Source organism: Pan troglodytes, chromosome 1, assembly GCF_028858775.2.
Source record: "Pan troglodytes isolate AG18354 chromosome 1, NHGRI_mPanTro3-v2.0_pri, whole genome shotgun sequence".
Classification (NCBI taxonomy): domain Eukaryota; kingdom Metazoa; phylum Chordata; class Mammalia; order Primates; family Hominidae; genus Pan; species Pan troglodytes.
In genome coordinates this window covers 110,231,334-110,258,695 of record NC_072398.2, presented here as the reverse complement: position 1 = coordinate 110,258,695, position 27,362 = coordinate 110,231,334, and the positions used below count along the sequence as shown (strand labels likewise).

At 41.2% G+C, this 27,362-nt stretch overlaps 1 protein-coding gene across 6 annotated transcripts in view; it reads right to left on the bottom strand.

Annotated features, from left to right (window-relative positions):
• The window catches only part of LOC129137511 (sortilin-like), a 57,741-nt gene that overhangs the window by 23,320 nt on the left and 7,059 nt on the right, over positions 1-27,362 (bottom strand). For all 6 annotated transcript variants that reach the window (XR_010158849.1, XR_008540111.2, XR_008540110.2 and 3 more), the window contains exons 2-3: positions 4,049-4,108; positions 1,923-1,996 (exon numbers count right to left, since the gene is read on the bottom strand). Coding sequence is in view for 3 of the 6 variants with exons in the window: in XM_054669815.2 (XP_054525790.1) it covers positions 1,923-1,996; positions 4,049-4,108 (134 nt within the window). In the remaining 3 variants the exon portion in view is untranslated. The remainder of the gene's footprint in view (positions 1-1,922; positions 1,997-4,048; positions 4,109-27,362) is intronic.

Genomic DNA, 27,362 nt, shown 5'->3' with positions numbered 1-27,362 from the left:
CAAATAGGATGTTTTTCATCTAAAATGGTTCAACTACTGTTCTGATTGAATAAACAAAGTCACCTACTATAGCGCTTTCTAGCACCAAGATTCTAAAATATAGTCAATCCTATATTTAAAAAAATTTAATTAACCATCTAAAAATTATAAAGAAGCCAAGACATTCATTCATTGATTCAATTATTATTTGCTGCCTGCCTACTACATGTTAGGCATTTGGCTAGATCCTGGGGACCCCAGTTAGTCAAGAACCTTGCCTTCATGGAATTTACACTGTAGTTAGATGGCAATTCCTTGTTGGCCTAAAGGTATTTGCTGCCTCTCTGGGACCAACATCAATGTATTGAAGGGCAGAGACCTCTGGCTCCATGCCCAGGAGATGTAGTCAAAGTTCATACCTCATGGGGAAGAGAGGTTAGGCTAATCCATTTCAGAGCTTGAACATGGGTTCACTCCCACTTGGGCCAAGAACAGCAGTCAAATAAAGAACCTTGAGAAAGTACCATTACTCCTGGGAGATACCCTGACCCTAGGGTAGTTTCTATATCATCTGCTGGTATGTCATTATTTCTTTAGGTCTCTAGGGGAAAATGAGACAGACATAAATGATTGAGAAGACACAATCATTCAGCAATCTCTAGGAGTTAGTTGGTCTTGAATCTTACTGCTAAGGAACGGAACCTACTTTTTAACCAAGTCATACCTTTGAGAAGACAACTCTAAAACTTCACCAATGTCACAGTATAGGTTGTGGTTCCAGAACACATGTTACCACCATCATCGCCAGTGTGAACACTACAAAGCACTTTGGTAGGTCCGACCTGAGAGCCTCCTTCTTACCTAAAAATAATCTGCTTAGGCCTCAAAATGCTGTATAAATATTTGCTGGGAAAGTACAATGAAGACTTTCATTTCAGGAATATAAAAAACCATTTTGTACTCACACTAAATAGAAAGACTTTTTAAACCCCATACTACCTTCCCACAAATAAATATCCATATAAATGAACACAAACACACAGCACTATACACTCCTTCTTCATCTTCCTTTATTGTTCTGCCCCTCAGTCAGGTCAAACCAACCTCCTTGGAACCAGGTCCCTTTTCATACTTCTTTCAGTTGCTAATTAGATGCTAAGGCCAGGCATGGTGGCTCACACCTGTAATCCTAGCACTTTGGGAGGCTGAGGTGGGAAGACAGCTTGAGCCCAGGCGCTCGATACCAGACTGGGCAACATGGTGAAACCCTGTCTATCCAAAATACAAAAATTACCCAGGCATGGAGGTACGTGCCTGTAATGCCAGCCACTTGGGAGGCTGAGGTGGGAAGATGGTGGATGGCTTGAGCCTGGGAGGGAGAGGCTGCAATGAGCTGTGTTTGCGCCACTGCTCTCCAGCCTGAGTGACAGAGCTAGACCCTGGTCAAAAAAAAAAAGAGTAGACGTTAAAAAGTGTGCTAAGGGCCGGGTGCAGTGGCTCCCGCCTATAATCCCAGCACTTTTGGAGGCAGGTGGATCATTCGAACCCAGGAGCTCAGTACAAGCCTAGGCAACATGGGGAAACCCTGTCTCTACAAAAAATACAAAAAATTAGCTGGGCATGGTGGCGTGTGCCTGCAGTCCCAGCTACCTGGGAGGCTGAAGTGGGAGGATGGCTTGAGCCTGGGAGGTGGAGGCTGCAGTGAGCCAAGATGACGCCACCGCACTCCAGCCTGGGTGACAAGAGTGAGACCCTGTCTCAAAAAACAACAACAACAACAACAACAACAAAAACATGTGCTGAGTGTGACAGTCTGGTGAAAACTTAAGATGGCTAGAAGATCTTTTACATCAACTGTTACATGCCATCATGTCTAGAAAAGGGAGAATCTATATTCTCAATGTTACTTAGTGAAATGCTCCAACGCGTGTTATTGATCTCACCTTTGATATAGCTTGGACTGTCCAAAAGTCATAATTACCAGTGGTACATGGAAGGTAGTCAAGACTAGAATGACCTGGAGAGAGAAAAAAGCATTCCGTAAATAAAAAAGATATTCCAATCACATGCTGATATGTGTTCGAGATTAAGCCAACACCTAAAAGACTTTTGATATCCCTACTTTGTAGTACTCCCCAAAGTCTAGAAGGATCTAGTTACTAGGGCTGAGAATGATGAGAAAGTCCTCAGCTCATTTTGTTGGGATGATCCCCATTGCCTCCATTGAAGCAGTGAGGCTGACTACTCAAATACACATTAAAATAAAAGAAGGCTTTAACTATTTTGTATCCAAATTATTGTAAGATACTCTCAGGCAAGAACCCTCTTCCCTTTTCTCCTTACAGAGTCTAGAATAGCGTGGGTGTTCTCACAGAGATCACTGTGTCATGTATGTCTGTCTTTTTCTTCTCCTTGCCGTTGGTTCTTCATGAAATTCATTTTTTCAGTACCTTATCTACCAAAAACTATGCATGAGGAAATGATTCTGGATGGATTACTCCAAGAGTCTAGGGAGTCTCAGAAAGCCATATGAGAAATCTTGGAGATGGCTGGGCATGGTGGCTCACGCCTGTAATCACAGCACTTTGGGAGGCTGAGGCGGACGGATCACTTGAGGTCAGAAGTTCGAGACTAGCCTGGCTAACATGGTGAAACCCCATCTCTACTTAAAATACAAAAATTAGCCGGGCATGGTGGTGCTTGCCTGTAGTCCCAGCTTCTTGGGAGGCTGAGGCATGAGAATTGCTTGAACCTGGGAGGTGGACGTTGCTGTGAGCCAAGATTGCACCACTGCTCTCCAGCCTGGGTGACAGAGCAAGACTCTGTCTCAAAAAAAAAAAAAAAAAAAAAAAAAAAAATTCTTGGAGATACCAACTATCTAAGATAAATGGGTAAATCATGGAAATTAGGGTACAACTCAAATTTTAGAAAAAACTGAACTATGCTTAAAGAAATTCTACTGAAAGTTTAAAAATTAATCAAAATAAGAAATTTACAATTTGCTTTTCAGCACCAAGATTTTATTTCTTTAGGCTTCTAATATAACTATCATGTGCCTCAATGCTATGACACATGCATTATGGAATACCAGGGGGCAGGAGATGTTGCCCCTGCTCTTGTTCAAGCAGGATAATAAGACAGCCAGGCAACAAGTCCTGATTTAAGACCAGGGGCCAATGTATCCTCAGCGTGTCCTCCTAGTGGGAGCCCAGCTGTATATCAGGAGGGATAAGGAGCTGACTGATCCTCCTTCCATTCCCCCAATCCTGGCAGTACCTCCTTTGTGGCAGGGGCAGGGACCAACAGATGAACAACCATGAGCCCATGGGCACCACAGTCCCTCAACACACCTGTAGGAAAGGACACAGGAACAATACAATTTGGAGGACAAGTGCCAGGATGTTTTTAATGGACATTTTCTGTTTCTATATAGGGGTTTCCCCAAGCATTGTGAGCTTCCCTTCTCAGTACAGAGCACTTTCATCTTTCTTCTTGCTCATCTTGATGCTAAGCAGCCACCAAGGACTGAAAAGGTGTCCATCTTCCCACCGTGGAAGAAGGTGGTCAGAAGATGTTCCCGGCCAGGCGCAGTGGCTCATGCCTGTAATCCCAGCACTTTGGGAGGCTGAGGCGCGTGGATCACCTGAGGTCAGGCGTTGAAGACCAGCCTGGCCAACATGGTGAAACCCCATCTCCACTAAAAATACAAAAAATCAGCTGTGCATGGTGGTGGGTGCCTGTAATCCCAGCTCCTTGGGAGGCTGAGGCAGGAGAATCGCTTGAACCCGGGAGGTGGAGGTTGCAGTGAGCTGAGATCATGCCATCGCACTCCAACTTGGGCAACAAGAGCGAAACTCCGTCCCCACCCCCTGCAAAAAAGATGTTCCCAATTCTAAAGCAAAACCAACACAACTACAACTTCCTGAAAGTCTGTCTTGCAAACATGTGTTTTCTGTGATTGAGGCTAAAGACAGTTTCAGGAAGAAATGATATTAGGTGCTTAACCCTCCCCCAAATCTGTTATCATCTTCTTGCTGGGCTGAAATAACAGACTCAAAATATGACTTACCCCAGTGCTATCTCCAACCCAGCACAAGGATACTGAGCCTCTGAGATCATCAAACACATGCTATAAGGGGAAAAAAAATTAATTTAGAAATGACGCCACTCTCCTTCAATCTTTGGCTTCTTTAAATATCTGAACTTTATTACTGTTCAGAGTAATTAAGTTCATAATTACAAAGGGGGTATGGATTCCCAGTACAAAATTTGGGAGGGATGGGATTTAACTACTTAATGTGAATCACAAATAACTTGGAAATTTAAATTCTCTCTAACACAAAGTAAGCCAAGCAGATGAGTTTTCTTTACTGCACCAGATGGGGAGATGGGAGATGGGACAATCTAATTGCTTTCTCCAACAGAACTAAATATAAAGGTATAGCAAAGTATTTTTAGGATGCTTTAAAACAAGAGATCATAGCCCACACTGGCAGGTGTAATTGTAACCAAATCAGCATAATTTAAATTTTTCTGGGCATCCTTTACAGTATAGCTGAAAAGTTCGTAACTGGATTCCTTTTACTTCTAGTCTAGCTCACTCAAAAATGACAAGGGGCAGAAGCAAGAAGCAAATGCCTTTGTTTCACCTTTTTATTTAATAACAATAGTAATAATGATAATAATAAAACAACCTTCCTAGAGTTGCAGTGAGAGTAAGGAGGTAAAAAAGGGAAAGCTGGTATATTATATCCAAAATATAGTAAGCATGTTAAAATATAGTTATAATAATCATTGTAGGTGGTTTTGGGTTTTGTTTTTCAAATACTTCCTTTCTCTACTTATACAATAATATATATTCATTAAAGAAGATGTAGACAATTATAAGAACGCATAATAAAGATAAGTCACTCATAATCCTACCACATAGAGATATTCAAGGTTAATATTATATGTATTAATACAATCTTCTGTTCTCTATAATTTTTGTAACTGATAAAAAAAATAAAAATTCCAAAGAGGTAATAACTGCACTTGGCAAAAATTTCAAACCATATAGAAATTACATACTATATAGAGTCTATATAGCAAAGAGTGAAGATCCTTCTCTTTTCCAGGCCACATGCTCACCACCCAAGCCCCATTTCTTAGACAGTTTAATAGTTCAGTATATATTTCTAATAAATGTGGATGATTATGCTTTTTTCTTAAGACTTATAATCGTACTAAGATTTTAAAATCTTAAACATGCCTTGCTCTCCCAGATACGAGAAGCTCCTTGGAAGCTGGGGAATGTAACTTTATACTTCTTGGTACTCCCTGTGCCTTCCACAGGAATACTTTGCACACTCAGTAAGCATTTGTTGAAAATGATTACACATCCTCCCCAAACCACAAACTCAACCTCAAAATAGAACATGTCTATAAATGGTTGGGATGCCAGCTACTTGGTCACTCAAGCCACCAATCCCACATAGAAATCTAAAGAAACAGAACTCAAAACATGAACTGTTTTGTTTATCTTCGAATTTTCTCTTGCAGTCTTGAATGGGCTTCCGAATTCACGTATGTGATTTCCCCTCTGGACCGTAAGTACCTTTGATGTCAAAAGAATCTCTTACACAATTTTTGTAAGTTAGTACAATCAGTGCCTCACGCAGGTCTTGCTCCGTAAATAATGGTTAACTCTCAAATGCTCGGCAGAGCTTCTCACAGCCTCTGCAGGAAAGAAGGGCTATTCAGACATGCAGGCTTGCCAGGCATCTGAGAAAAAGTAGGGCTGCCAGAGCTTCTGAAACCAGAGGCTTAAAAACTGACATAGCAGTGTGTCTTACATGATATTTCACACACAGCAAAACCTCACATTCTCTTGAGTGAGGATAGTGGCTGAAATGACATCAATGAGGTCCTTCAGGAAAAACAGGAACATCCAGAGCTACCACAAGCACCAGGCAGATCACAAGGGCTAAGATCACAGTCATCTAAACACAGGTTATCTTTCCAAGGAAGGTCCTTGTCATAACTGACTAAGAGAAAAGAAAAAGTCCATCAGTTATGGCACTGGAATTCGTGGTTGTCTTCATCAGGCTGTAAGATATCAGTCTTGAGCCAATCAGGACTGCAACTTTTACTTTTCAGGCAATGCTCTACACAGCCGACCCAGTCAATGCAGACTGGCGTTACCCACATTTTCCTATTGCTCAACTACAGAATGAGGAGGATTATCACGTGTCACTGGCAACTCTCAGCTTCACTGAAACAACTGAAATGGTAATGGACCTCACTCATCATCCAAGGAGTTCCTTTGGAAATGTAGGCCAGATTTACTAGCAAAACTGTGGTTTTCTACTGCCCTTAAGCTGTCCCTCCCACCCGCTCCAAATAACCAATGAAGATTTGCTTTTGAAAATGGGCAAACTCACTGAAAAACTCATCTACCTATAGCAAATGCAATTAATTTTTTAATATTTCAGTCTCTAACATTCTTATACTGGTGAAAGTTAAAAAAGAAAAATGAAATGAGATGTTACAGCAGGCCCAAAGGTTAAGCAGAAAGAAAAGGTCATACGGAAAGGAGATAAATCCAGGAGAGCTAGGGACCCAAGAGTACAGATTCAATCCTGCCACTTCAATGGGAGAAAAAAATACGGATGTCCAGGAAAGGGCAGACAACCTGGTCATGGTTAGGAGACAGAATTCACAAGTCAGCACAAAGCCATCAATCCTAATCCAGCATCATTTCTAATATTTAAGACAACGTACATGTCATTCTACACTGCAGTGGCATCTTAGATCTTTCAAAATATGTATTACAGCACTTTTAATTGTAGCCACAAGAACCTTGCCTGTCCTCCCCACTAGACCTGAGGTCCATCTGGTAAAGGAATCAAGCCTATACATTTCAGCAGCTAACACACAGCATAGTGCACAGTGGGCACGCAATAAATATTGAATTCTTTAAGAACTACTTATGAAGTTTTGAAAAAGATGACGACAAAGTAAAAGGATAAGGCCAGGCCCACTTAACTTCCCCATGACAGACATGAGTATGAAATGTAAAAGTTCATTTCTGGGTGGACTTCTGCTTCTGGTCAAGATGGAGTGACAGGGATCACATTTACCTTTCTACCGGAAACAGCTAATAAAAAACAAAACAAAACAAAACAAAAACACAGAATGGGCCGGGCGTGGTGGCTCACACCTGTAACCCCAGTACTTTGGGAGGCCGAGACAGGCGGATCACGAGGTCAGGAGTTCGACTGAAACCCCGTCTCTACTAAAGATACAAAAAATTAGCCGGGCGTGGTGGCGGGCACCTGTAGTCCCAGCTACTCCGGAGGCTGAGGCAGGAGAATGGCATGAACCTGGGAGGCGGAGCTTGCAGTGAGCTGAGATCGCGCCACTGCACTCCAGCCTGGGCGACAGAGCGAGACTCCGTCTCAAAAAAAAAAAAAGATACAAAAAATTAGCCAGGCGCGGTAGCTACTCGGGAGGCTGAGGCAGAGAATTGCTTGAACCCGAGAGGCGGAGGCTGCAGTGAGGCAAGATCGCGCCACTGCACTCCAGCCTGTGCGACAGGGCAAGACTCCATCTCAAAAATGAAAAGAAAAGAAAAAAAAACCCAAAACGACAGAATATATGAAATGACTGTTTCCAAGATATTGGACACCAGGCACAAAGGACGACGATTCCTGAAAGACAAGGAACTGAACAAGGAGGACCCCACAGCTAACTGGCTTACTGCCTGGAGAGAATTTCAGGCACAGTGCAGGGGAGGGGCACCCAGGCAGAGTCCAGAGTTCTTCCTAAACTGAAGAGAGGAAGCTGATATATCGTCTGGGGAGGCCAAAGAGGTTCACAGGGCAGAAGATTAGAGAAGAAAGACTTACACAGAAAAAAAATTCTGGAGATCTGAGCAGGGGGCCTCCCCAGCCACCCCACCAAGTCTTCAGCTGAACACCCATCAGCACACGCATGTGAGGAAACTACCTGAGGCCAGGGAAATAATTACCTGAAAGGACGGCAGAGAACAATATTCAGACCTCACACAGGAACAGGAATAATTCCTGTTACCAGCAACCATAATAGGAAACCTCGTTATTTCAAGGAAATTGGGTAGAGTACTCAGAAACATTTACCTCTGTGGTAAAGAAAAATAACCCCAGACTTAACGCTGTGCCGGTCCCGCCTAAAAATGCTTAAAAGCAAGACCCAAAAGGATCAAACTGTTTCCAAGTAACCAGTGTTCCAGAACAAAGTTCAAGAATATTTAAAAGAACACAAAAATATCTAGCACCCAACAAGCTAAAACTCACAATATCCAACAGAAAAATCATCAGGTGGGTAGGTGCAGTAGCTTATGTCTATAATCCCAGCCCTTTGGGAGGCCGAGGTGGGAGGATCACTTGAGGCCAGGAGTTCAAAGCCAGCCTGGGCAATGTAGCAAGACCCCTATTTCCACAAAAACAATTTTTAAAAATCAGCTAGGCATGGTGGCACATGCTTGTAGCCCTCGCTACTTGGGAGGCTGAGGCAGGAGGATCTCTTGAGCCCAGGAGTTTGAGGCTACAGTGAGCTATGATCATACCACTGCACTCCAGCCTGAGCAACAGAGCAAGACCCTGTCTCTTAAAATAAATTTTTAAAAATAACCAGGCACGCAAAGAAGAAATCAGGACCCATAATGAAGAGAAAAATCAAACTGACTCAGAAATAACAAGATAATTAGTAGATAAGGACATTGCAACAGCTATAACTGTACTCCACAAGAAATTAGAGAATGGATTGAGAATGTTAAAGAAAAAAAAATTTTTTAAAGACTTAAAATTTTTTAAAGATGCAGTGGCTCATGCCTATAATCCCAGCATTTTGGGAGGCCAAGGTGGGCGGATCATTTGAGGTCAAGAGTTCGAGACCAGCCTGGCCAACATGGTAAAATCCTGTCTCTACTAAAAATACGAAAATTACTAAAATACTAAAAATTAGCCGAGTGTGGTGGTGGGCACCTGTAATCCCAGCTACTCAAGAGGCTGAGGGAGGAGAATCACTTGAATCCAGGAGGCAGAGGTTGCAGTGAGCAGAGATTGCACCATTGCACTACAGCTTGGGTGACAAGAAAACACCGTCTCAAAAAAAAAAAAAAAAGAAAGAAAAGAAAAAGACTTAAATTAGACTTGTAGAAATGAGTATTACAATGACTGAAATGAAAAGTACACTGGATAGGGTGCTGTGGCTCATGCCTGTAATCCCAGCACTTTGGGAGACTGAGGCGGGCAGATCACCTGAGTTCAGAAGTTTGAGACCAGCCTCACCAACATGGTGAAAACTTGTCTCTACTAAAAATACAAAAACTAGCCAGGCGTGGTGACATACACCTGTAGTCCCAGCTACTCAGAAGGCTGAGGCAGGAGAATCGCTTGAACCTGGGAGGTGGAGGCTATATTGAGCCAAGATTGCACCACTGAACTCCACCTGAGTGACAGAGTGAGACTCCGTCTCAAAAACAAACAAACAAAAAAACAAACACTGGATAGGCTGAACAGGAGATTAGACACTGTAGAAGAGGTGAGTGTGAACCTGAAGCCATACCAACAGAAACTATCCAAAGTGAAACACAGAGATAAAAAAAAGACAAAAAATGAACAGAGCTATCAATTCAGAAGATGTTTTACAATTTCTACAAATGTTCTTAAAGTTGTTCTACAGCTCAGCGATGGCTCTGTTCATTCTTTTTGAAGTAGAACAACTTCAAGCAGCTGATTATATATGCAATCAGGGCATCTAGAGGAGGCTGGGCTGGAGACAGAAAAAAAAGTTAAGATATAATAGCCACGGTGGCTCACGCCTGTAATCCCAGCACTTTGGGAGGCCAAGGCAGGAGGATCACGAGGTCAGGAGATCAAGACCATCCCCGTCTCTACTAAAAATACAAAAAATTAGCCGGGCGAGGTGGCGGGCGCCTGTAGTACCAGCTAGGCGGGAGGCTGAGGCAGGAGAATGGCGTGAACCCCAGGGGGCGGTGCCTGCAGTAAGCCGAGATCGCGCCACTGCACTCCAGCCTGGGCGACAGTGAGACTCCGTTTAAAAAAAAAAAAAAAAAAAACGATATAATAGCCAAAATTTCCCCAAATGTGATGAAAATGATAAACCCAGAGATCCAAGAAGCTCAGAAACCCTAAGCTCAAGAAACACGATGAAAAATACACCAAAGCACATCATATCATAGTCAAATAATCTAAAATCAGCAATAGAGAAAAATCTTAAAAGCATCCACAAAAAAGATGACATTACATACAGAGAAACAAAGAATGATAGCCGACTCTTCCTACAATGCAAGCCAGACAGTGGAGTAACATATTTAAAGTACTGGCAAAAAAACAGTCAAGCTGTAATTCTATAGCAAGTGAAACTATTTTTCAAAAATGCAGGTTTCACAATGAGATACCATCTCATACTAGAAAGAATGACTATTACTAAAACATCACACACACACACAAAAAAACAGATACTGGTGAGGCTGTGGAGAAAAGGGAGTGTTTATACACTGTTGGAGGGAATGTTCAGCCCCTGTGAAAAGCGATTTGGAGATTTCTCAAAGAACTTAAAGGGCCGGGCGTGGTGGCTCACGCTTGTAATCCCAGCACTTTGGGAGGCCGAGGCGGGCGGATCACGAGGTCAGGAGATCGAGACCACAGTGAAACCCCGTCTCTACTAAAAATACAAAAAATTAGCCGGGCGTGGCGGCGGGCGCCTGTAGTCCCAGCTACTCGGAGAGGCTGAGGCAGGAGAATGGCGTGAACCCGGGAGGCGGAGCTTGCAGTGAGCCGAGATCGCGCCACCGCATTCCAGCCTGGGCAACAGAGGGAGACTCCATCTCAAAAAAAAAAAAAAAAAAAAAAAAAAAGAACTTAAAAGAGAACTGTGATCTGACCCAGCAATCCTGTTACTGGGTATATATCCAAAAGAAAACAAATCATTCTACCAAAAAGACACATGCACTATGTTAATTATAGCTCTATTTACAATAGCAAAGACATGGAATCAACCTAGGTGCCCATCAGCAGTGGATTGGATAAAGAAAATATGGTCTATATACACCATGTAATACTATGGAGCCATAAAATGAATGATATCATGTCCCTTGCAGCAACATTGATGCAGATGGAGGCCATTACCCTCAGTAAATTAACACAGAAACAGAAAACCAAATACCACATGCTCTCACTTATAATGGGAGGTAAACACTGGGTACTCATGGACATAAAGATGGCAACAACAGAAACGGGATTATTAGAGGAGGGACGCAGGTGAGTACTGGTAAACTAACTTTTGGGTACTATGTTCACTACCTGAGTGATGGGATCATTTGTATCCCAGCATCGCACAATATACCCAGGTAACAAACCTGCACATGTACCCCTAAATCTAAAAGTTGAAAAATGCAAGTTTCAAAAAGGAAAAGTTCTGTGTTTCTGCACTTGTCCATTGCTCCTCAGCATTCTATTGTGGGTGTTTCTTTTTGACAGCCACAGGGGACAGACTATACCAGTGAAAAAGATCTGAAAGACAGCCTAAGTCCCATCTTTCACTGTAAAACCAACCATTCTGGTTTGTAATTATCACAGCTCAAAGTGATCTCCTCTTCCTAAGCATTATCCTCACAGCATTCACGGACACTCCTGGTACTATAACTATTTATATTTATATATAAATGTAAACTATACGTACATGTAAACTATACATGTAGAACTATTTACATATTTGTCTTCCTCTCAAATTATGCTATAAATTCTTAATGGCAGATGCTATAATTTGGTATTACCCATCAGGCCTAGCACAAGGTCTTATATTTATTAGATGCTTCACAAACATCTCTGTAAAAGTCTATCACAAACTCCTGCTACTAACATTATTTCTTTTTCTTAGTATTTTTTTTAACTCATGATAGCTGTTTGTCCTGAACTAACATTATTGATCTGTATGTAATCTTCCTTCTAACACGGTTACTGCTGTCTCAGTAAATAATGGCTGAATAGCGTTTATTCCTATGCTCTTCCAGCCAGCCAAGACACTGTTATACACTGGTATGTGTTCTTAGATGTTCACACATGATGGTGACCTTACTCCTCTCCTTCCCATTGTAGTTACCATTAACTTCACGTAGCTAAACATTGGTAAAGATGCCCTGAACACGTCAAAGTGTTTAGAGGCACTGAGCAGGGGTAGTCTATATAGAAGAGAAATTCAAATTTCAAGTGAAGAAATAAAGGTCTGACTACTGAGATTTAAGCAGAGTTTACAGAGTTGGGAGGCAGATATATAAGCAAGAGCAAGGCAATGAGAGAAGGCAGCAGTGCAGGTAGAACACACAGGAAGATAATATGCAAGTATCTTGAAAATTTTCAAAGAACACCACAAATAAAATCTATTAATATCACCATCTAGTAAAATGCTGAGTATACAGTAAATGCTATTAAGACTTGTTAAAATAAAAAAAGAATTTCAGGCTGAGTATGGTGGTTCATGCCTGTAATCCCAGCACATTGGGAGGCTGAGGTGGGAGGTCACTTGAGTCCACGAGTTCAAGACCAGCCTGGGCAATATAGTGAGACCCCGCCCCCATCGCTACAAAAAATTTAAAAATCAGCCAGGCATGGTGGTACACACCTGTAGTTCTAGCTACTCAGGAAGCTGAGGTGGGAGGATCACTTGAGCCCAGGAATTCGAAGCTGCAGTAAGCTATGATCATGCCACTGCACTCTAGTCTGGAAAACAGAAAGAGACCCGGTCTATATTTAAAAGAATAATAATAAGAAGAATCTCAAGGTCAGAATAAAGAAAGTTAAGGTTGAAATAGAAGGAAAATAAAAATAGTGAAAAGGAAATATATTTAAGAAGACACTTTAGAAATAGTACTCCTGCTTGAAAGACCCAAAGAAAGCTGAGAGAGGCCACTGGATCACTTAGACAGGAAAGGTGTCTGATGATACATAGGCCTGAAAATAATGAGCCAATAAGTTATGGCTCAATTGCTGTAATCAAGGCAAAGTAAGAAGAACAAATGAAATATGAGCAGAGGATAAAGCTTTGTTGCTGGAAATAACTGAAAGGCGGAATAATCCCTATAGGAAGGGAAAACCCAAAACCTCTGACGCAGTATTACCGAAGAATGTTCTATAATATCAAAATAATGAATCATATAAAAACATCTAGTACTATGTTAGAGAGTCCAGCCAACAGAAGGTAGAGTGAATGTTATATATATATATATATAAAGATGTTACGTGTTAGTTGTATAAATGATAATTCAAATGGAGAGTGTGGGGAGAGGTGAAGCATGTTTTGTTTCTGGTAAACAATAACTGGAGGCCAGGCATGATGGCTCACACCACACCTGTAATCCCAGCATCTTGGGAGGCTGAGGCGGGTGGATCACCTGAGGTCAGGAGTTCAAGACCCGCCTGACCAATATGGTGAAACTCCGTCTCTACTAAAAATACAAAAATTAGCTGGGTGTGGTGGCACACACCTGTAGGCCCAGCTACTGAGGAGGCTGAGGCAGAAGAATTGCTTGAACCCAGGAAGCAGAGGTTGCAGTGAGCCGAGACTGCGCCACTGCACTCCAGCCTGGGTGACAAAGTGAAACTCCGTCTCAAAAAGGAAAAAAACAAAAAAATAGCTATGTTGCTCTAATGTAGCATGCCTAAGAGGCAGATTATTGGGGTGTCCAATCTTTTGGCTTCCCTGGGGCACACTGGCAGAAAAACTGTCTTGGGCCACACATAAAATACATTAACACTAACAATAGCTAATTAGCTAAAAAAAAAAAATCATACAAAAAAATCTCATAATGTTTTAAGACAGTTTACGAATTTGTATTGGGTTGCATTCAAAGCCACCCTGGGCCACATGTGGCCCACGGGCTGTGGGTTGGACAAGCTTCATTTGGCACAAAGAGAACACGATCTGGTCACTTCATATTGCTAAGGAGTCAGCTAAACGTATGATCTAGAAACAGGTCAAAATTAAGGAAAACTATGTAAATATGCTGTTTCTGTGCTTAACAGTCCAAAAGCCAGTACCCTGAGGAGCCCAGAGCAAATACAGTCATTCAGATGACCTAATCCTACCCTAGGATAGGAAGCACAGAAGCCAAGAAGTTTAAGAGTAGCTGGGTGAAATGTCAGCTTGATTCTACCAGGAGCAGATGAGCATGAAATTATTGCCACTTTTGGAAAAATTTATTAATCCCATGACAGAGTTACTGGCGCAGGAATAGACTAATCAATAGAGCAAAACAGATCCAGGAATGGATGAGGTTTCTTTTAGCACATGATAAAGCTAGCATTTCAAGTTAGTGGTATAAGAACACTGGAAAAACTGGCTATTTGGAAAAAAAATAAAATAAAAAGCTGAATTCCTAACTCCCTTCTTAAAATGCCTAAATAAATTCCATATAGGGCGAAGATTTAAATGTAAAAAAATTAAATTATAAAAATACTAGAAATGGCCAGGCACAGTGGCTCACCCCTGTAATCCTAGCATTTTGGGAGGCCCAGGTGGGTGGACTGATTGAGCCCAGGAGTTTGAGACCAGCCTGGGCAACATAGTGAGACCCTGTCTCTACCAAAAAAGAAAACAAACAAAAAAACAATAGCCAGGTGTGGTGGCATAGCATGAGTTTGTGGTCCCAGCGACTCAGGAGGTTGAGGTGGGAGGATTGCTTGAGCCTGGGAGTTCGAGGCTGTAGTGATCTGTGATGGCACCACTGTAATCCAGCCTGGGTGACAGAGTGGGACCCTGTGTCAAAAAATGATACTAGAAGTATAAGCGAATATTTTTATAACCTTGGAATGGGAAGACCTTTATAAAAATGGTACAAAAATCAGAACTCATACTTAAGGATTTACTCTGACTATGTAAAAAGTTTAAATTGCAAAACACCAAAGAGAAAGCTGAAAAAAACTGGAAAAAATTATTTGTAACATGACAAAGTATTAATATAGAAAGGGTTTCAATTAATATAAAATTATTTGTAACATGACAAAATATTAATATAGAAAGGGTTTTCAAATCAGTAGGAAACAGGCCAAAACCTCAAACAGGTTTTTGGAAAATAGGGAAAGAACATGAGCACCCAATTCATAGAAGGACAAAGAAATGGCCAATAAACATTTGAAAAGCTATTTAATCTCTAAAACAAAAAAAACAGGACGGTGCAGTGGCTCACACCTGTAATCCCAGGCTTTGGGAGGCCAAGGCGGGAGGATCACTTCAGCCCGGGAGTTTGAGACCAGCCTGGGCAACATGGCAAAACCCTGTCTCCACAAAAAAAAAAAAAAAAATTAGCCGGGTATGGTGGTGTGCACCTGTAGTCCCAGCTACTCAGGAGGCTGAGATGGGAGGGTGGTTTGAGCCCAGGAGGTAGAGGTTGTAGTGAGCCAAGAAAGAAAAAGAAAAATATGACATTTTTGCCTTTCAGACTGGCAAAGATTAAAAGACTTGACAAAATGTATCCAGTGAGGGCATAGGGACCAGAGCACCTTCTTCTACGGTGGTGGGTGGGAGTACATAAATTGCTGCAACTTTTCTGGAGAGCTATTTGGTGATGCAAATAAAAACTGAGAACGTCCGTATCATGTGCCTGAGCAAATCCTATTCTTAGGAATTTGTCATAAGGGGATAATCACACACCTTTATAAAAGATGTCATATGTTGGGGTGATTACTGCAGCTAACAACTATTGAACATTCCCCACATGTCATCTTCTGTGTTAGGTATCTTACACACATTATTATTTAATCCACATAACCCCATGAGATATTACTATACCTGTATATTATAAATGAAGAACTGGAGATTTGTTAAGTAAATTATGTTATGCCATACAACAATATATCAGGTGCTATTAAAAATGTTTCAAGAACAAGGAAAAAAAGAAGAAACGTTTAAAAAAATTGTAAAAACCCAAAACAAAAATGTTTCAGGTATTTACTGACATTGAAAGATACTCAGAGCATATTAGTAAAAAGCAGGCTACAAAACAGCATGTGACATCATATGTGCATATTTATGGTTACAATGTTATCAGGGGCCGGGCACAGTGGCTCACACCTATAATCCTAGTACTTTGGGAGGATGAGGCAGAACAATTGCTTAAGCTCAGGAGTTTGAGACCAGCCTGGGAAACATAGTGAGACTTTGCCTCCACAAAACCAACAATAACAACAACAATAAAAACTAGCCAGGCATGGTGGCAAGCACCTGTCGTCCCAGATACATTGTTTGAGCCCAGGAGGTCAAGGCTACAGTCAGCCATGATTGTGCCACTGCACTCTAGTCTGGATGACAGAGCAAGATTGTCCCTTAAAAAATAAAAAAAAAAAGGTATCTGGAAGGATACCCTTTAAAATATCAATAGCAACTGTCTTTAAGTGGTATTATAGAATTGATAGGGGTGCACTCTTCTTTATAGTTTTTCTAGAGTGCATAAATTACTCTCATCCCACCTCCAATTGGCAGAAATCATTTTAAAAATAAAACTATATAAGTAAGCTATTTTTACTTAAAAAAAAAGAAAGGAAAGGAAAAGTATAAAGGAAAGGGTGATATAAAAAGTACACATAGACCATATCAGTTTATCTATTTTTTTTTTTTTTTGGGACAAAGTCTCACTCTGTTGCCCAGGCTGGAGTGCAATGGCATGATCTCAGCTCACTGCAACCTCCACCTTCTGGGTTCAAGCAAGTCTCCTGCCTCAGCCTTCCCAGTAGCTAAGATTACAGGTGCATGCCACCATGCCTGGCTCATTTTTGTATTTTTAGTAGAGACGGGGTTTTACCATGTTGGCCAGGATGGTTTCGAACTCCTGACCTCAAGTGATCTGCCTGCCTCAGCCTCCCAAAGTGCTGGGATTACAGGTGTGAACCACCACGCCTGGACGCATGTTAGTTTATTCTTATTTATATTACACTAGTTAACAGATATACCAGAAGGTTACAGGATAGGTCAAAGAGTCCCTGCTACACTGAGGCACAGGAACATAGGTGGTCTTGATGTAAGGTAGACCTCCTAATATCATTAATGACTGATAACACTAAACTTCCTTTTCAGAGTCACATTCAGAGCCTTTTGTCCATTACCTATTGAACAGTGATTTCTGGTGTCCCAGATGGTACCAACAGCCATCTACTGCCCTCGGTAGGGGAGCTCTGGGAAGCAGAAGTAACTGGCTGGCATTTATAGTTGCCATCTGACTGTCAAATAGGTTTTCAGGAATTCATTATGTTAGAAAGCAGGGGACAGCTTGTACTACCTTCTCTAAAATGCATCCACCTTGAAAGCAGATGACGTAAGACTCATCCAAGCATTTATTGCCTACCATCTTAAAGCAGGGGGCCCCCACACTTTAGAGTTCATGAATTAGCACAATGTTCATTTCTACGATCGTCTGAATACCCCCTAGGTTCTGTTCACAAGATTCTTCATGGAAACAACCATCTTCCCATCTAATTAAACTAGAAACCAAATTAAATTACTGTTACTATAAGCTTGGAAAATTTAAAGTTGGCCCCAAGAGTCACTGTAGGTTGGAAAAAAATCCAGTCATGAGAAACTTATATCTTTAGTTACACACATGATCAAAAATAAAACACTGAAAAAACTAACACCTGCACTATTGCATGTGGGTCAGTTTTCCCAAGGCAAGGCCCAGCTTAAAAGCCACTTGCTGATGGCCTGACCCCATCAGGAGCAGCCTTTTTGACAAGCAAAGAAGGAAGTGAATTCGATGATGGTATTCTTCACATACCTGCCCTCTTTCAACAAATATGTCTGCATGCCTACCATGTGCTGTGATAATACATGCTCTGAGCTACTGAAGATTATAACCTATCAACAGGCATCTTATGTACAGAAATCTAAAAATAAAGGCTAAACATACTAGACTTTTAATCTACAGAAGTCAGCCTGTCACAATGAAAATAAAACTACAAAAGAACGTTAAGCCTAGCTCAGTAACTAACTGGTTGGGAAGGTAAGCACAAATCATCTTATCTGTTGGGAATCCATTTCCTCAGGGGTAAAACTGAGAATTACAAAGGCAAGGCATCGGTGATCCCATACAGACTGCCGATCTAGGATTAGGCTTCCAAACCCCAGTGTGGCCTAGAACACAACCTGAGTGATGCTTTTGCAGGCAGGAAGAAAATCCTAACAGAATATAGTTCTGTTAAATTAGGCACTGCTAGAATCATAAAACATGAGCCAGAAATAAGATCACAAATGTCCCAGTTCTCATGAAGTCTATTCTTGGAAATGAAAAAATTAACTACAAAATAATGTACAAGTTTCCAAATCTATTTAATTATTCAGAGTTTTCTGAGGGAGCATGATACAGAGGAGAGTACCAGGCTAATAATCAGTCAACCCAAATTTTATTTCCAGCTCTACAAAACGCTGCGTGAAATTGGGCAGCACAACCTGACATCATTACCGAAGTGCGGGGGCTAGAATGACAATCTTTCCAGTCTCTCTAAGCTTTAAAATTCTATGACTCATCAATAATTCAGCCACTCAGTTTGCTTTTCAACTGCTATGTATCTGGGTTTTTGTTGTTTTCGAGATCAGCTCCCTGCTCCACAATAAGCCAGTGTTCAAAGGAGAGGGGCAACAGCAACCTCCATGATTCAGATACCTCAGCAACCCGGATACTCACCGAAAAGAAGCAAGGAGACCTCTGATGTCACTATCATGCATTAAAAATCTGTGCATTTGACTTCTAAGAGAAATTTGCAGACCATCACTCTAATTCAATTTATTAAACTGGTTAGAATTGTCTAATATTAGAAATCTGCTTTCTCAGCATAGAGAGGAAGCAAATCAAATTTGAGGGTGATATATGTAGAGACAGACAGGGACAACAGCAAGAGGAAGAGGATATTACAAGAGGAATTACAAAGGGAATATCATTTCTGCAGCAAAAAAGCAAACAGGCAGACAATGGCATTAAGTTTATAATCCAGGACATCTGAAATGGGAGAAGATAGCCCCACATATCTCAATAGCTCCTGTGGGTATTAAATGTCATACCACATTAAAATACTGTGAGTCATTGTCTTAGTCCATTTTCAGTTGCTATAAGAGAATATCCAAGACAGGGCAATTTATAAAGAAAAGACGTTTATGTAGCTCACAGTTCTGGAGGCTGTGAAGTCCAAGAGTATGGCATAGGCATCTGCAGAGGATCATCCCATGGCAGAAAGTGGAAGCAAGCACAGGAGACACAGAAAAGAAATAGGACCAGGCCAGGCATGGTAGCTCACGCCTGTAATTGCAGCACTTTGGGAGGCCAAGGCAGGTGGATCACTTGAGGTCAGGAGTTTGAAACCAGCCTGGGCAACATGGTGAAACCCCATCTCTACTAAAAATACAAAAATTAGCCAGGTGTGGTGGCGTACACCTGTAATCCCAGCTACTTGGGAGGCAGAGGCACGAGAATCCCTTGAACCTGGGAGGCGGAGGTTGCAGTGAGCTGAGATCACAACACTGCACTCCAGCCTGGACAATAGAGTGAGACTCTGTCTCAACAACAACAACAACAACAACAACAACAACAACAACAAAAAGAAAAGAAATAGGACCAAACTCTCTCCCTATTATAATTAACCCACTCCTGGGATAAAGGCCTTAATCCATTCACGAGTTGGTGCCCTCATGATATAATACCTCTTAAAGACCCACCACTTAATACTGTTACATTGACGATTAAGTTCCTAAAACATGAATTTGGGGAGGCACATTCAAACCACAGCAGTCCTGGTATAGCATAATTTATTCTCTTCTTAGTGACCTAGGCTCATACTGTTGACCAAGAAGGCAGAGAAGTATATTAAAAAGATTTCCATTAAAAAGCAAGCAAACAAAAAACCTTTGGCACTTTATAAAAGGGTAGGCTTAGTTTTTGAAAGTCACTTCCATGAAACAATTCATTTCTCAATAAATAGCTACATTTCATAATTTTTGCATTTAATTGTTATATCTTAGTTCATTTTAAAGAAAAGAAAGTGACAAAGAGATATGCTCCAGTTGCCAGCTGACTGAGCCGAGAGAACCATAAAGGCTTGCTGCTTATCCCTTGGGTGTGGGCGCTAACCCCTTCCCCCATTCCCTCTGCTACAACCACACTGGCCTTCTTCCAGATCCTGGAGTATGCCAAGCTCTTTCTAGACCCAGGCCTTATGAACATGTTGTTCTCTCTGCCTGAGATACTCTTCCTGGCAAAATTCTATTCAAGTATCAGTTTAAATAATTTCTCAGTGAATCTTTCCTAATGCCCCAGACTAAAAAAGACCTGTCAATTATTCCAGTGGTTACTATTTTTCTTCTTGGTAATTACTACATTTATAATTATATATCATTTAGTGCCATTTTCTCTATTGGTCCATAAAGTTCCATCAAGGCAGAGGTCTGGTGTTCTACACCAGTTCCCAGGACCTGGTAAGTGCCTCATGTGTATAGGTGCTTGACAAACAACTGCTGAATTAAAGAAAAACAATAATATTTAACCTTTACTAAGCACTTATTATATTAGTATTATATATTAAGGTACTCACTGTTAATTTATAAAGAAAGCAGCAGGCTCAGAGGCGTTAAGTAATTTGCTCAAAGTCAAAAAGTTGGTAAGTGGCAGAGCAAGGTTTCAATCTCATGTCTGTCTGACTCCAGACTACACATTTCATGACTACTCTTTCTTCAGCATTGTGGGAGGCAAAAGTGATGAAGGACTCATAGTACAAGCTGGGCCCTACCTTTAAGGAGTTTATCATTTAGGGAGTAAAACTTCTATAAATGAAACTGAACACAAGACAGAAGTGTTGTATTACATGGCACAGTCCAAAATTATAGAAGAGAACAGGAAAAACTAACAAGGGCTAGAAGGGCATTCAGACAGGAAGAAACCCATGAAAACAAAGATGGAGAAGCAACAGACCATAGGGGGAGCTGAAGGGACTGGTTAGAAGGTCCCTTTAACTGGAACAGAGGGTTAATATAGGCCAGGAAGTGGTGAAATAGTAGGTTAAATAAATATGCACATAGGCCAGGTGTGGTGGCTCACACCTATACTCCTAGCACTTTGGGAGGCCCAGGCAGAAGGTCACTTGAGTCCGGGAATCCCAGACCAGCCTAGGCAGCATAGTAAGACCTCATCTCTAATTTTAAATAATTGTTAAAAGTTTAAAAAAGCAATATGCACATAATAAAAAATAATTCCATCAACATTCTGGTCTGCTATTCTTTCACGCAAAGTTCCTAAGAAGTACCTATCACATCTCACTAATATTTCTTGAAACTTCACAGAGATCAGTAGAGTGCAAAGCTAACAGCAGCTGCTCAGTTAAAGAAAGGGGTGAAATATGCAAGGTGCTAATTCAGAGCTATCAACTTAAACCAGAGTCATTAACTCTTAACAAATTAAAGCTTAATGAAGGGGAAGAAAAATTGTTATTAAATTATAGTCTTTAAAAAATAATTTGGTCAGGTGCAGTGGCTCATGCCTGTAATCCCAGCACTTTGGGAGGCTGAGGCAGGCAGATCTACCTGAGGTCAGGAGTTCAAGACCAGCCTGGCCAACATGGTGAAACCCCATCTCTACTAAAAATACAAAAATTAGCCAGGTGTGGTGGTGCACATCTGCAGTCCCAGCTACTTTGGAGGCTGAGGCAGGAGGATCACTTGAACCCAGGAGGCAGAGGTTGCAGTGAGCTGAAATCATGCCACTGTACTCCATCCAGCCAGGACAACAGTGAGACTCAGTCTCAAAAAATAAATAAATAAAAATAAATAACTTTAAGTTATTTCAACCTATTTACTAGCCAGGCACAGGGATATGTGCCTGTAGTCCTAGCTACTGCAGAGGCTGAGGCAGGAGGATCACTTGAGCCCAGGAATTCAAGGTTACAACAAACCATGATTACACCCCTGCACTCCAGTCTGGGTGACACAGTAAAGACCATGTCTCTTAAATTTTTAAATTTTGTTTAAAATTTAAAATTTTGTTTTAAAACAAAACAAAAACTATTTAACCACATATGCTTGAAGCTATTATAACCAGATGACCAGGTATCTGATTACTGTTTTCTGATTATTAATCTGATTATTTTCTTCTCTATCTCCCATAGCTTCAAGAAAGGCATTTGGGGCTGGGCGCGGTGGCTCACGCCTGCAATCCCAACACTTTGGGGCCGAGGTGGGTGGATCACGAGGTCAGGAGTTTAAGACCAGCCTGGCCAAGATGGTGAAACCCCATCTCTACTAAAAATACAAAAATTAGCCGGGTGTGGTGGCGGGCACCTGTAATCCCAGCTACTTGGGGGGCTGAGGCAGAGAACTGCTTGAGCCCCGGAGGCGGAGGTTGCAGTGAGCCGAGATAGTGCCACTGCACTCCAGCCTGGGCAACAGAGCGAGACCCTGTCTCAAAAAAAAAAAGAAAAAGAAAGAAAGGCATTTTGAATAGATGATCTCTGCCTAAACCTATCTCCCACCCTCCTCTTTTTTCATCCTGAGTCCAGTGATACAAGTAGTACATTTTTTTTTCCTTTTAGATATGGGACCTCACTATGTTGCCCAGGCTGACATACAGTGGTTATGCACAGATGCAATCATAGTGTCCTATAGCTTTGAACTCCTGGGCTCAAGCTATCCTCCTGCCTCAGCCTTCCAAATAGCTGGAACTCTAGATGTGCACCACTACCTACCCCTAATAAATTTTTTTGTATTTTTGGAAGACAGTATCTCGCTCTGTTGCCCAGGCTGGAATGCAGTGGCACAATCATAGCTCACGACAGCCTCAAAACTCCTGGGCTCAAGTGATCCCCTCACCTCAGACTCTTGTGTGGCTAGGGCTACCGGCATATGCTACCATACCAGGCTAATTAAAAAAAAATTTTTTATACAGATGGGGTCTCACTATATTGCCCAGGCTGGTTTCAAACTCATGGGCTCAAGTGATTCTCTTGCCTCAGACTCCAAAAATCTTGGGATTATAGGTGTGAGTCACCCTGCTTAGCCAGGGCTAATATGTCTTAATCCAGATGCAGTTCTTGTGAGTACCTATAATAATTCTCTAGAAATATTAGAGATATGAAAAAAATTAAGCACATGTACAAATATTTAAGCATCTAACTGGTAATGTGTCAGAAGCTTTGTAGTGAAAATCATTACAAGAAATCCTCAACAAAAGAATATACACTAAATCCTGTACTATCTTCGCAATGACCCTAAGAGGTAGTATTAGTACTCCCATTTCATAGATGAAAAATCTAAGGTTCAGAGAGGTTAATTTGTCCATGGTCACCACTGAAGTTTGAATCCAGATCTAATACCTGAGATCCTGTTCTCCCAAACTACTGCCTCAAACCAACATCAATTATATTAACAAAAGTTTGACATAATCACAAAGGCTTAAAACAAGAAGAAAACCACTACATACACGTCTTACATTTCTGCCACTGTTGACTCACTTTAATTCTTGCCACCCCAACCCAAGCCTGTCATCCAACTCTGCCAAGTGATAAACCAAACGCATTTATGCCTCATCCGTCTGCTTTAATACACATGCTCCTCAGGGTTTGGCTCAAGGGCTTTATCTATCAGGATCACCTGGCTGACAAGCAGGCCCTGTGGGGGCTGTGACACATCAGCAGGTTTATTAAGGAATTACACAAATCATACTCATACGGTACTTCAAGGTTTCAAAATATTTTCACATATATCTTCCCTTCAAAACTTCATGATAATCCTCCATTTTATGTGACGGGAAACTGAGGCCTAGAAAGGCTAGTTGAGCTCTGTTGAGGGTACTATGACCTTGAGAAAAAGAGTAGAATTCACAACTATATTACTTGTAACTGGGATCTCATAACTTTGCCTTATCCCTAAAGCAAATGCATTGATTTCAACACTCCTATGAAACACTTCCAAATGCAGCACCATGTTGGGACATCTGTGTTCTACTCCCAGCTGTTGGCCAGTAAGCAAGTCAGCCAGCCGCATCAGCAAAAGGGCTCTGACCAGCTAATCGGCCCAATAATCCATGATTCAAACCATTAAGCACATTATCAGCAAGAGTTCAACCTTATCCTTGTTCACAAATGTTCAGAAAAATCTGTTCATAGGCATCACTGTCTTACAGCTCCTGGCTTCCTCATGCCTTGGCTCACATTCTTCTTCAACCAGGTCCAGAAGTTTCGGAGTGCTTTTTGGAAACGTTAGCACTTCAAGTATAAAGGATGGTCTGCCTCACCTTCTGTTCTGCTTTCCTCTGGAACCTTCACATCCAAGACCAAAGCAATGGCCGGCCTCTGAAAGGGGAACTCTTCTTGGCTCCCCATTTCTACCTCTGGTTCCTCCAGCTCTAGCCTCATGTCTAGCACTATCTGTTAAAACTCTTTCACAAGTAAGTCCTTTTGCCAAACTCACTACCCACACCCCTCCTCTTTCCATCCCCCACAAAAGAGCTATTTTTTTTTTAACTTCCCTATATGTTTTCCTGGAAACCTTAGTCATACTCCACATCAACTACCTCACCCTAAAATAAAGTTTCTGTTGACCATCCCTGGAACATATCTTGGATTTTCCTACTTCCTTCGTGCCGTTACAGATCTCCCTAAAAATCACCTCCACTTTGATTCTCTCTTCAGCCAGAGGGCTTTCCCAGAACACTGCACCGCAGTGGTCAAGCCTTCTTCCAAACTCCCAGTGAAACATCTCTGAACACCTAAATCCTTAAGATAGCCCCAGTGCTTTGCTTTGTTTATGCACAGGTCTGGACTCCACTCAGTACATGGCAGGCAGCTCAGTAAGTGTCTAAATGAATGACATCTATATAGTACTTTACCTTTAACAAAACACGTTGATAAAACTTCTCATTTGACCCTCCAAACAATCCTAAGAGCTGCTGCTCTAGTTTAAAAAACAACTGTAAAGACCACTGAAGTTAAGTGATTTTCCATAGTCACACAGCTATGAAGCAGCAGAGCCAGGACCCAAATCTGGGTATTGAGACATCTCTTTGAGATTTTGTATACAACATATTTATGTTTTGAATCCTTTGTGACAAATAGCAAATACTAGATAAAAATGATTTGAACTAACTTGTCTGGGAATTATTGAAGTTAATACAAATTTTCCTTCCCAGTTCAATTTCTCCTGGTCCTTCAGAGCAATTGTACTGTGGAACCAGACTTGCAAACTGGCTTCAGTACAATATTAGAAAGTGTGTGTGTGTGTGTGTGTGTGTGTGTGTGTGCGCGCGTTTTAGGACATACAGGAAGACTAAAATGCTTATCCAAAGCAAACATAAGACGGATAGTATTCATAAGCCAGAGAAGGAACATACATACGTTTTCTTCTGATAAAAATAAATCAAGCCAATTAATCACATATAAGTTTCTACATGTGAATATATTTATGGTAAGCTGACCATCTATTTTCAAACACACAGGCAGCCAGGATGAAGAAAAAAAGCCCCAGTTTTGGCAGAGTACTATAGGAAAGGGAAAAAGAAAAATGAATTTACTGCTATCTGTTGGGTTTGCTTTTGGACTATTCAAGCTAGTAGCTTTTATTAGCATTAGATTTTTCAGCCAACAAGGAACAAACGGTAAAATATTACCCCCAAAATAAAAGAGAAAAATGTCATTCATAACTACATGAAAAAAAGTACTCCTGCTATCTTTAAGAACACGCATATTTCACTGAAGCAAGTTCTGGAGGTGGTAGTAAAACACCCCTAAATGTGAAATCCATGCTATGTTCAAGTTTGACTGGGAAGTCAAACAGCCACAGTTTGCTTCTAAATTTGGAATCAGCCAGGAAAACATTTGTGATCACAACCTCTGGCCTCTCCCACATGAATCATAGAATTTTTGAAAGAAATTTTAAAGCTAGTCCAAAACTTCTTGTGCTGTAGATGAGGAATCGAGGGCCAGAGACTAAAACACAAAACAGAAAATAAGTTACATTCACAGAAAACTTCCTCGGCAAAACACGACAGGTTCTGAGTGGAAGGATTTTGTTTTTACTGTGGTTTCCTGAGATTGAGATTGGGGATAGAGAAGGAAAAACAGCCTCCATCTTTCACCTAAAAATTTTCATAGGTATGAGGAATCTGTCATGAACATTCATTCAACCAAACTATCTCAAAACAACATATTACTAACCCAACTTTGACTGCAGTCACCATTGAAACAAGAACAAAAAAGCTGCCTAGAACTGACTGAAATTGATCAGCTTGTTCTTCAAGCCCCATTAATCCTCAAATCCACCTGCATACAAATCACTGAGACCACATAGTGGGAAGAACAAGTTTTCACCAAGTTTTTAAAAATAGAAGTAAAAGATGCAATAAAAACACTGATGACAAAAGGAGAGAAAGGGAACTGAAACTTGTAGAAATCTACAAATGCAGTATCTAGTTCATAATATTGTCAGAGCCATTGCCACAGTTTTGTTGTTTCTAGAAAAGCTGTATTTTAAATTACATGTCAAATGTGATGGCTTTGTCTGCCTTAATATTAGCTCCTAATTATATAAAATATCTGAGCCTCATTTCTGCAGCCTCAAAACATAGTTCACTTTCTGTAAAAAAAATTGAGGGGTAGGATTAGGTAGGAAGGAGGGAGAACAACAAACGTTACTCCCCCGTTCTGACCATTACAACTTGGTGCTAAGCACTGCCCAGCATGTGATGGTCACACAAGGGTAACAGGCCAACTGGGACAAAGTTGGGGAACGCAGACTCTGCAGTCACCCACTGAGAACCCAATGCCTGTTGACAAGAGTTGACTGGAAACTGGCAGAGTGCAGAAGAAACTGCTAATAGTATCTGTGACCCTGACATGAAAGATCTGATCAAAACAGCAGGATAGAAAGCCTATTATTGTTGTTAATAATCACAAAAAGAAAATAGCCATTAGAAATTGAACAGAACATAAGCCTTCTTCCAATTATTTCCACAAGCAGACATGAGACTCAGATTTCTAATTAAAAATCACTGTGCACAGAGCCAAATATTTGAGTCAGCAGAGAACTTACCTAATTGTTAACACTGCATTCCCTTGGAGCCATCTGTCATACCTGGCTAGCTTTCTACTCTCATCCCAACCAAACTTCAGATGAAGACTAACCTTTCCCCAGATAAATTACACTTCATCAAATCTGCTGATACTTCTTACTGAAATATCCAATGCATAAGTCATTTTAACATCCCTCTAGGGGCTAAAGGTCTGACTATACATTGCATGAGAGAGGACTCTTCGTGAGGGTTTCGCTCACTCTGCTCAACCAGGACCAAGAAGGAGATCCTACAGAGTTCCTACTCCTTG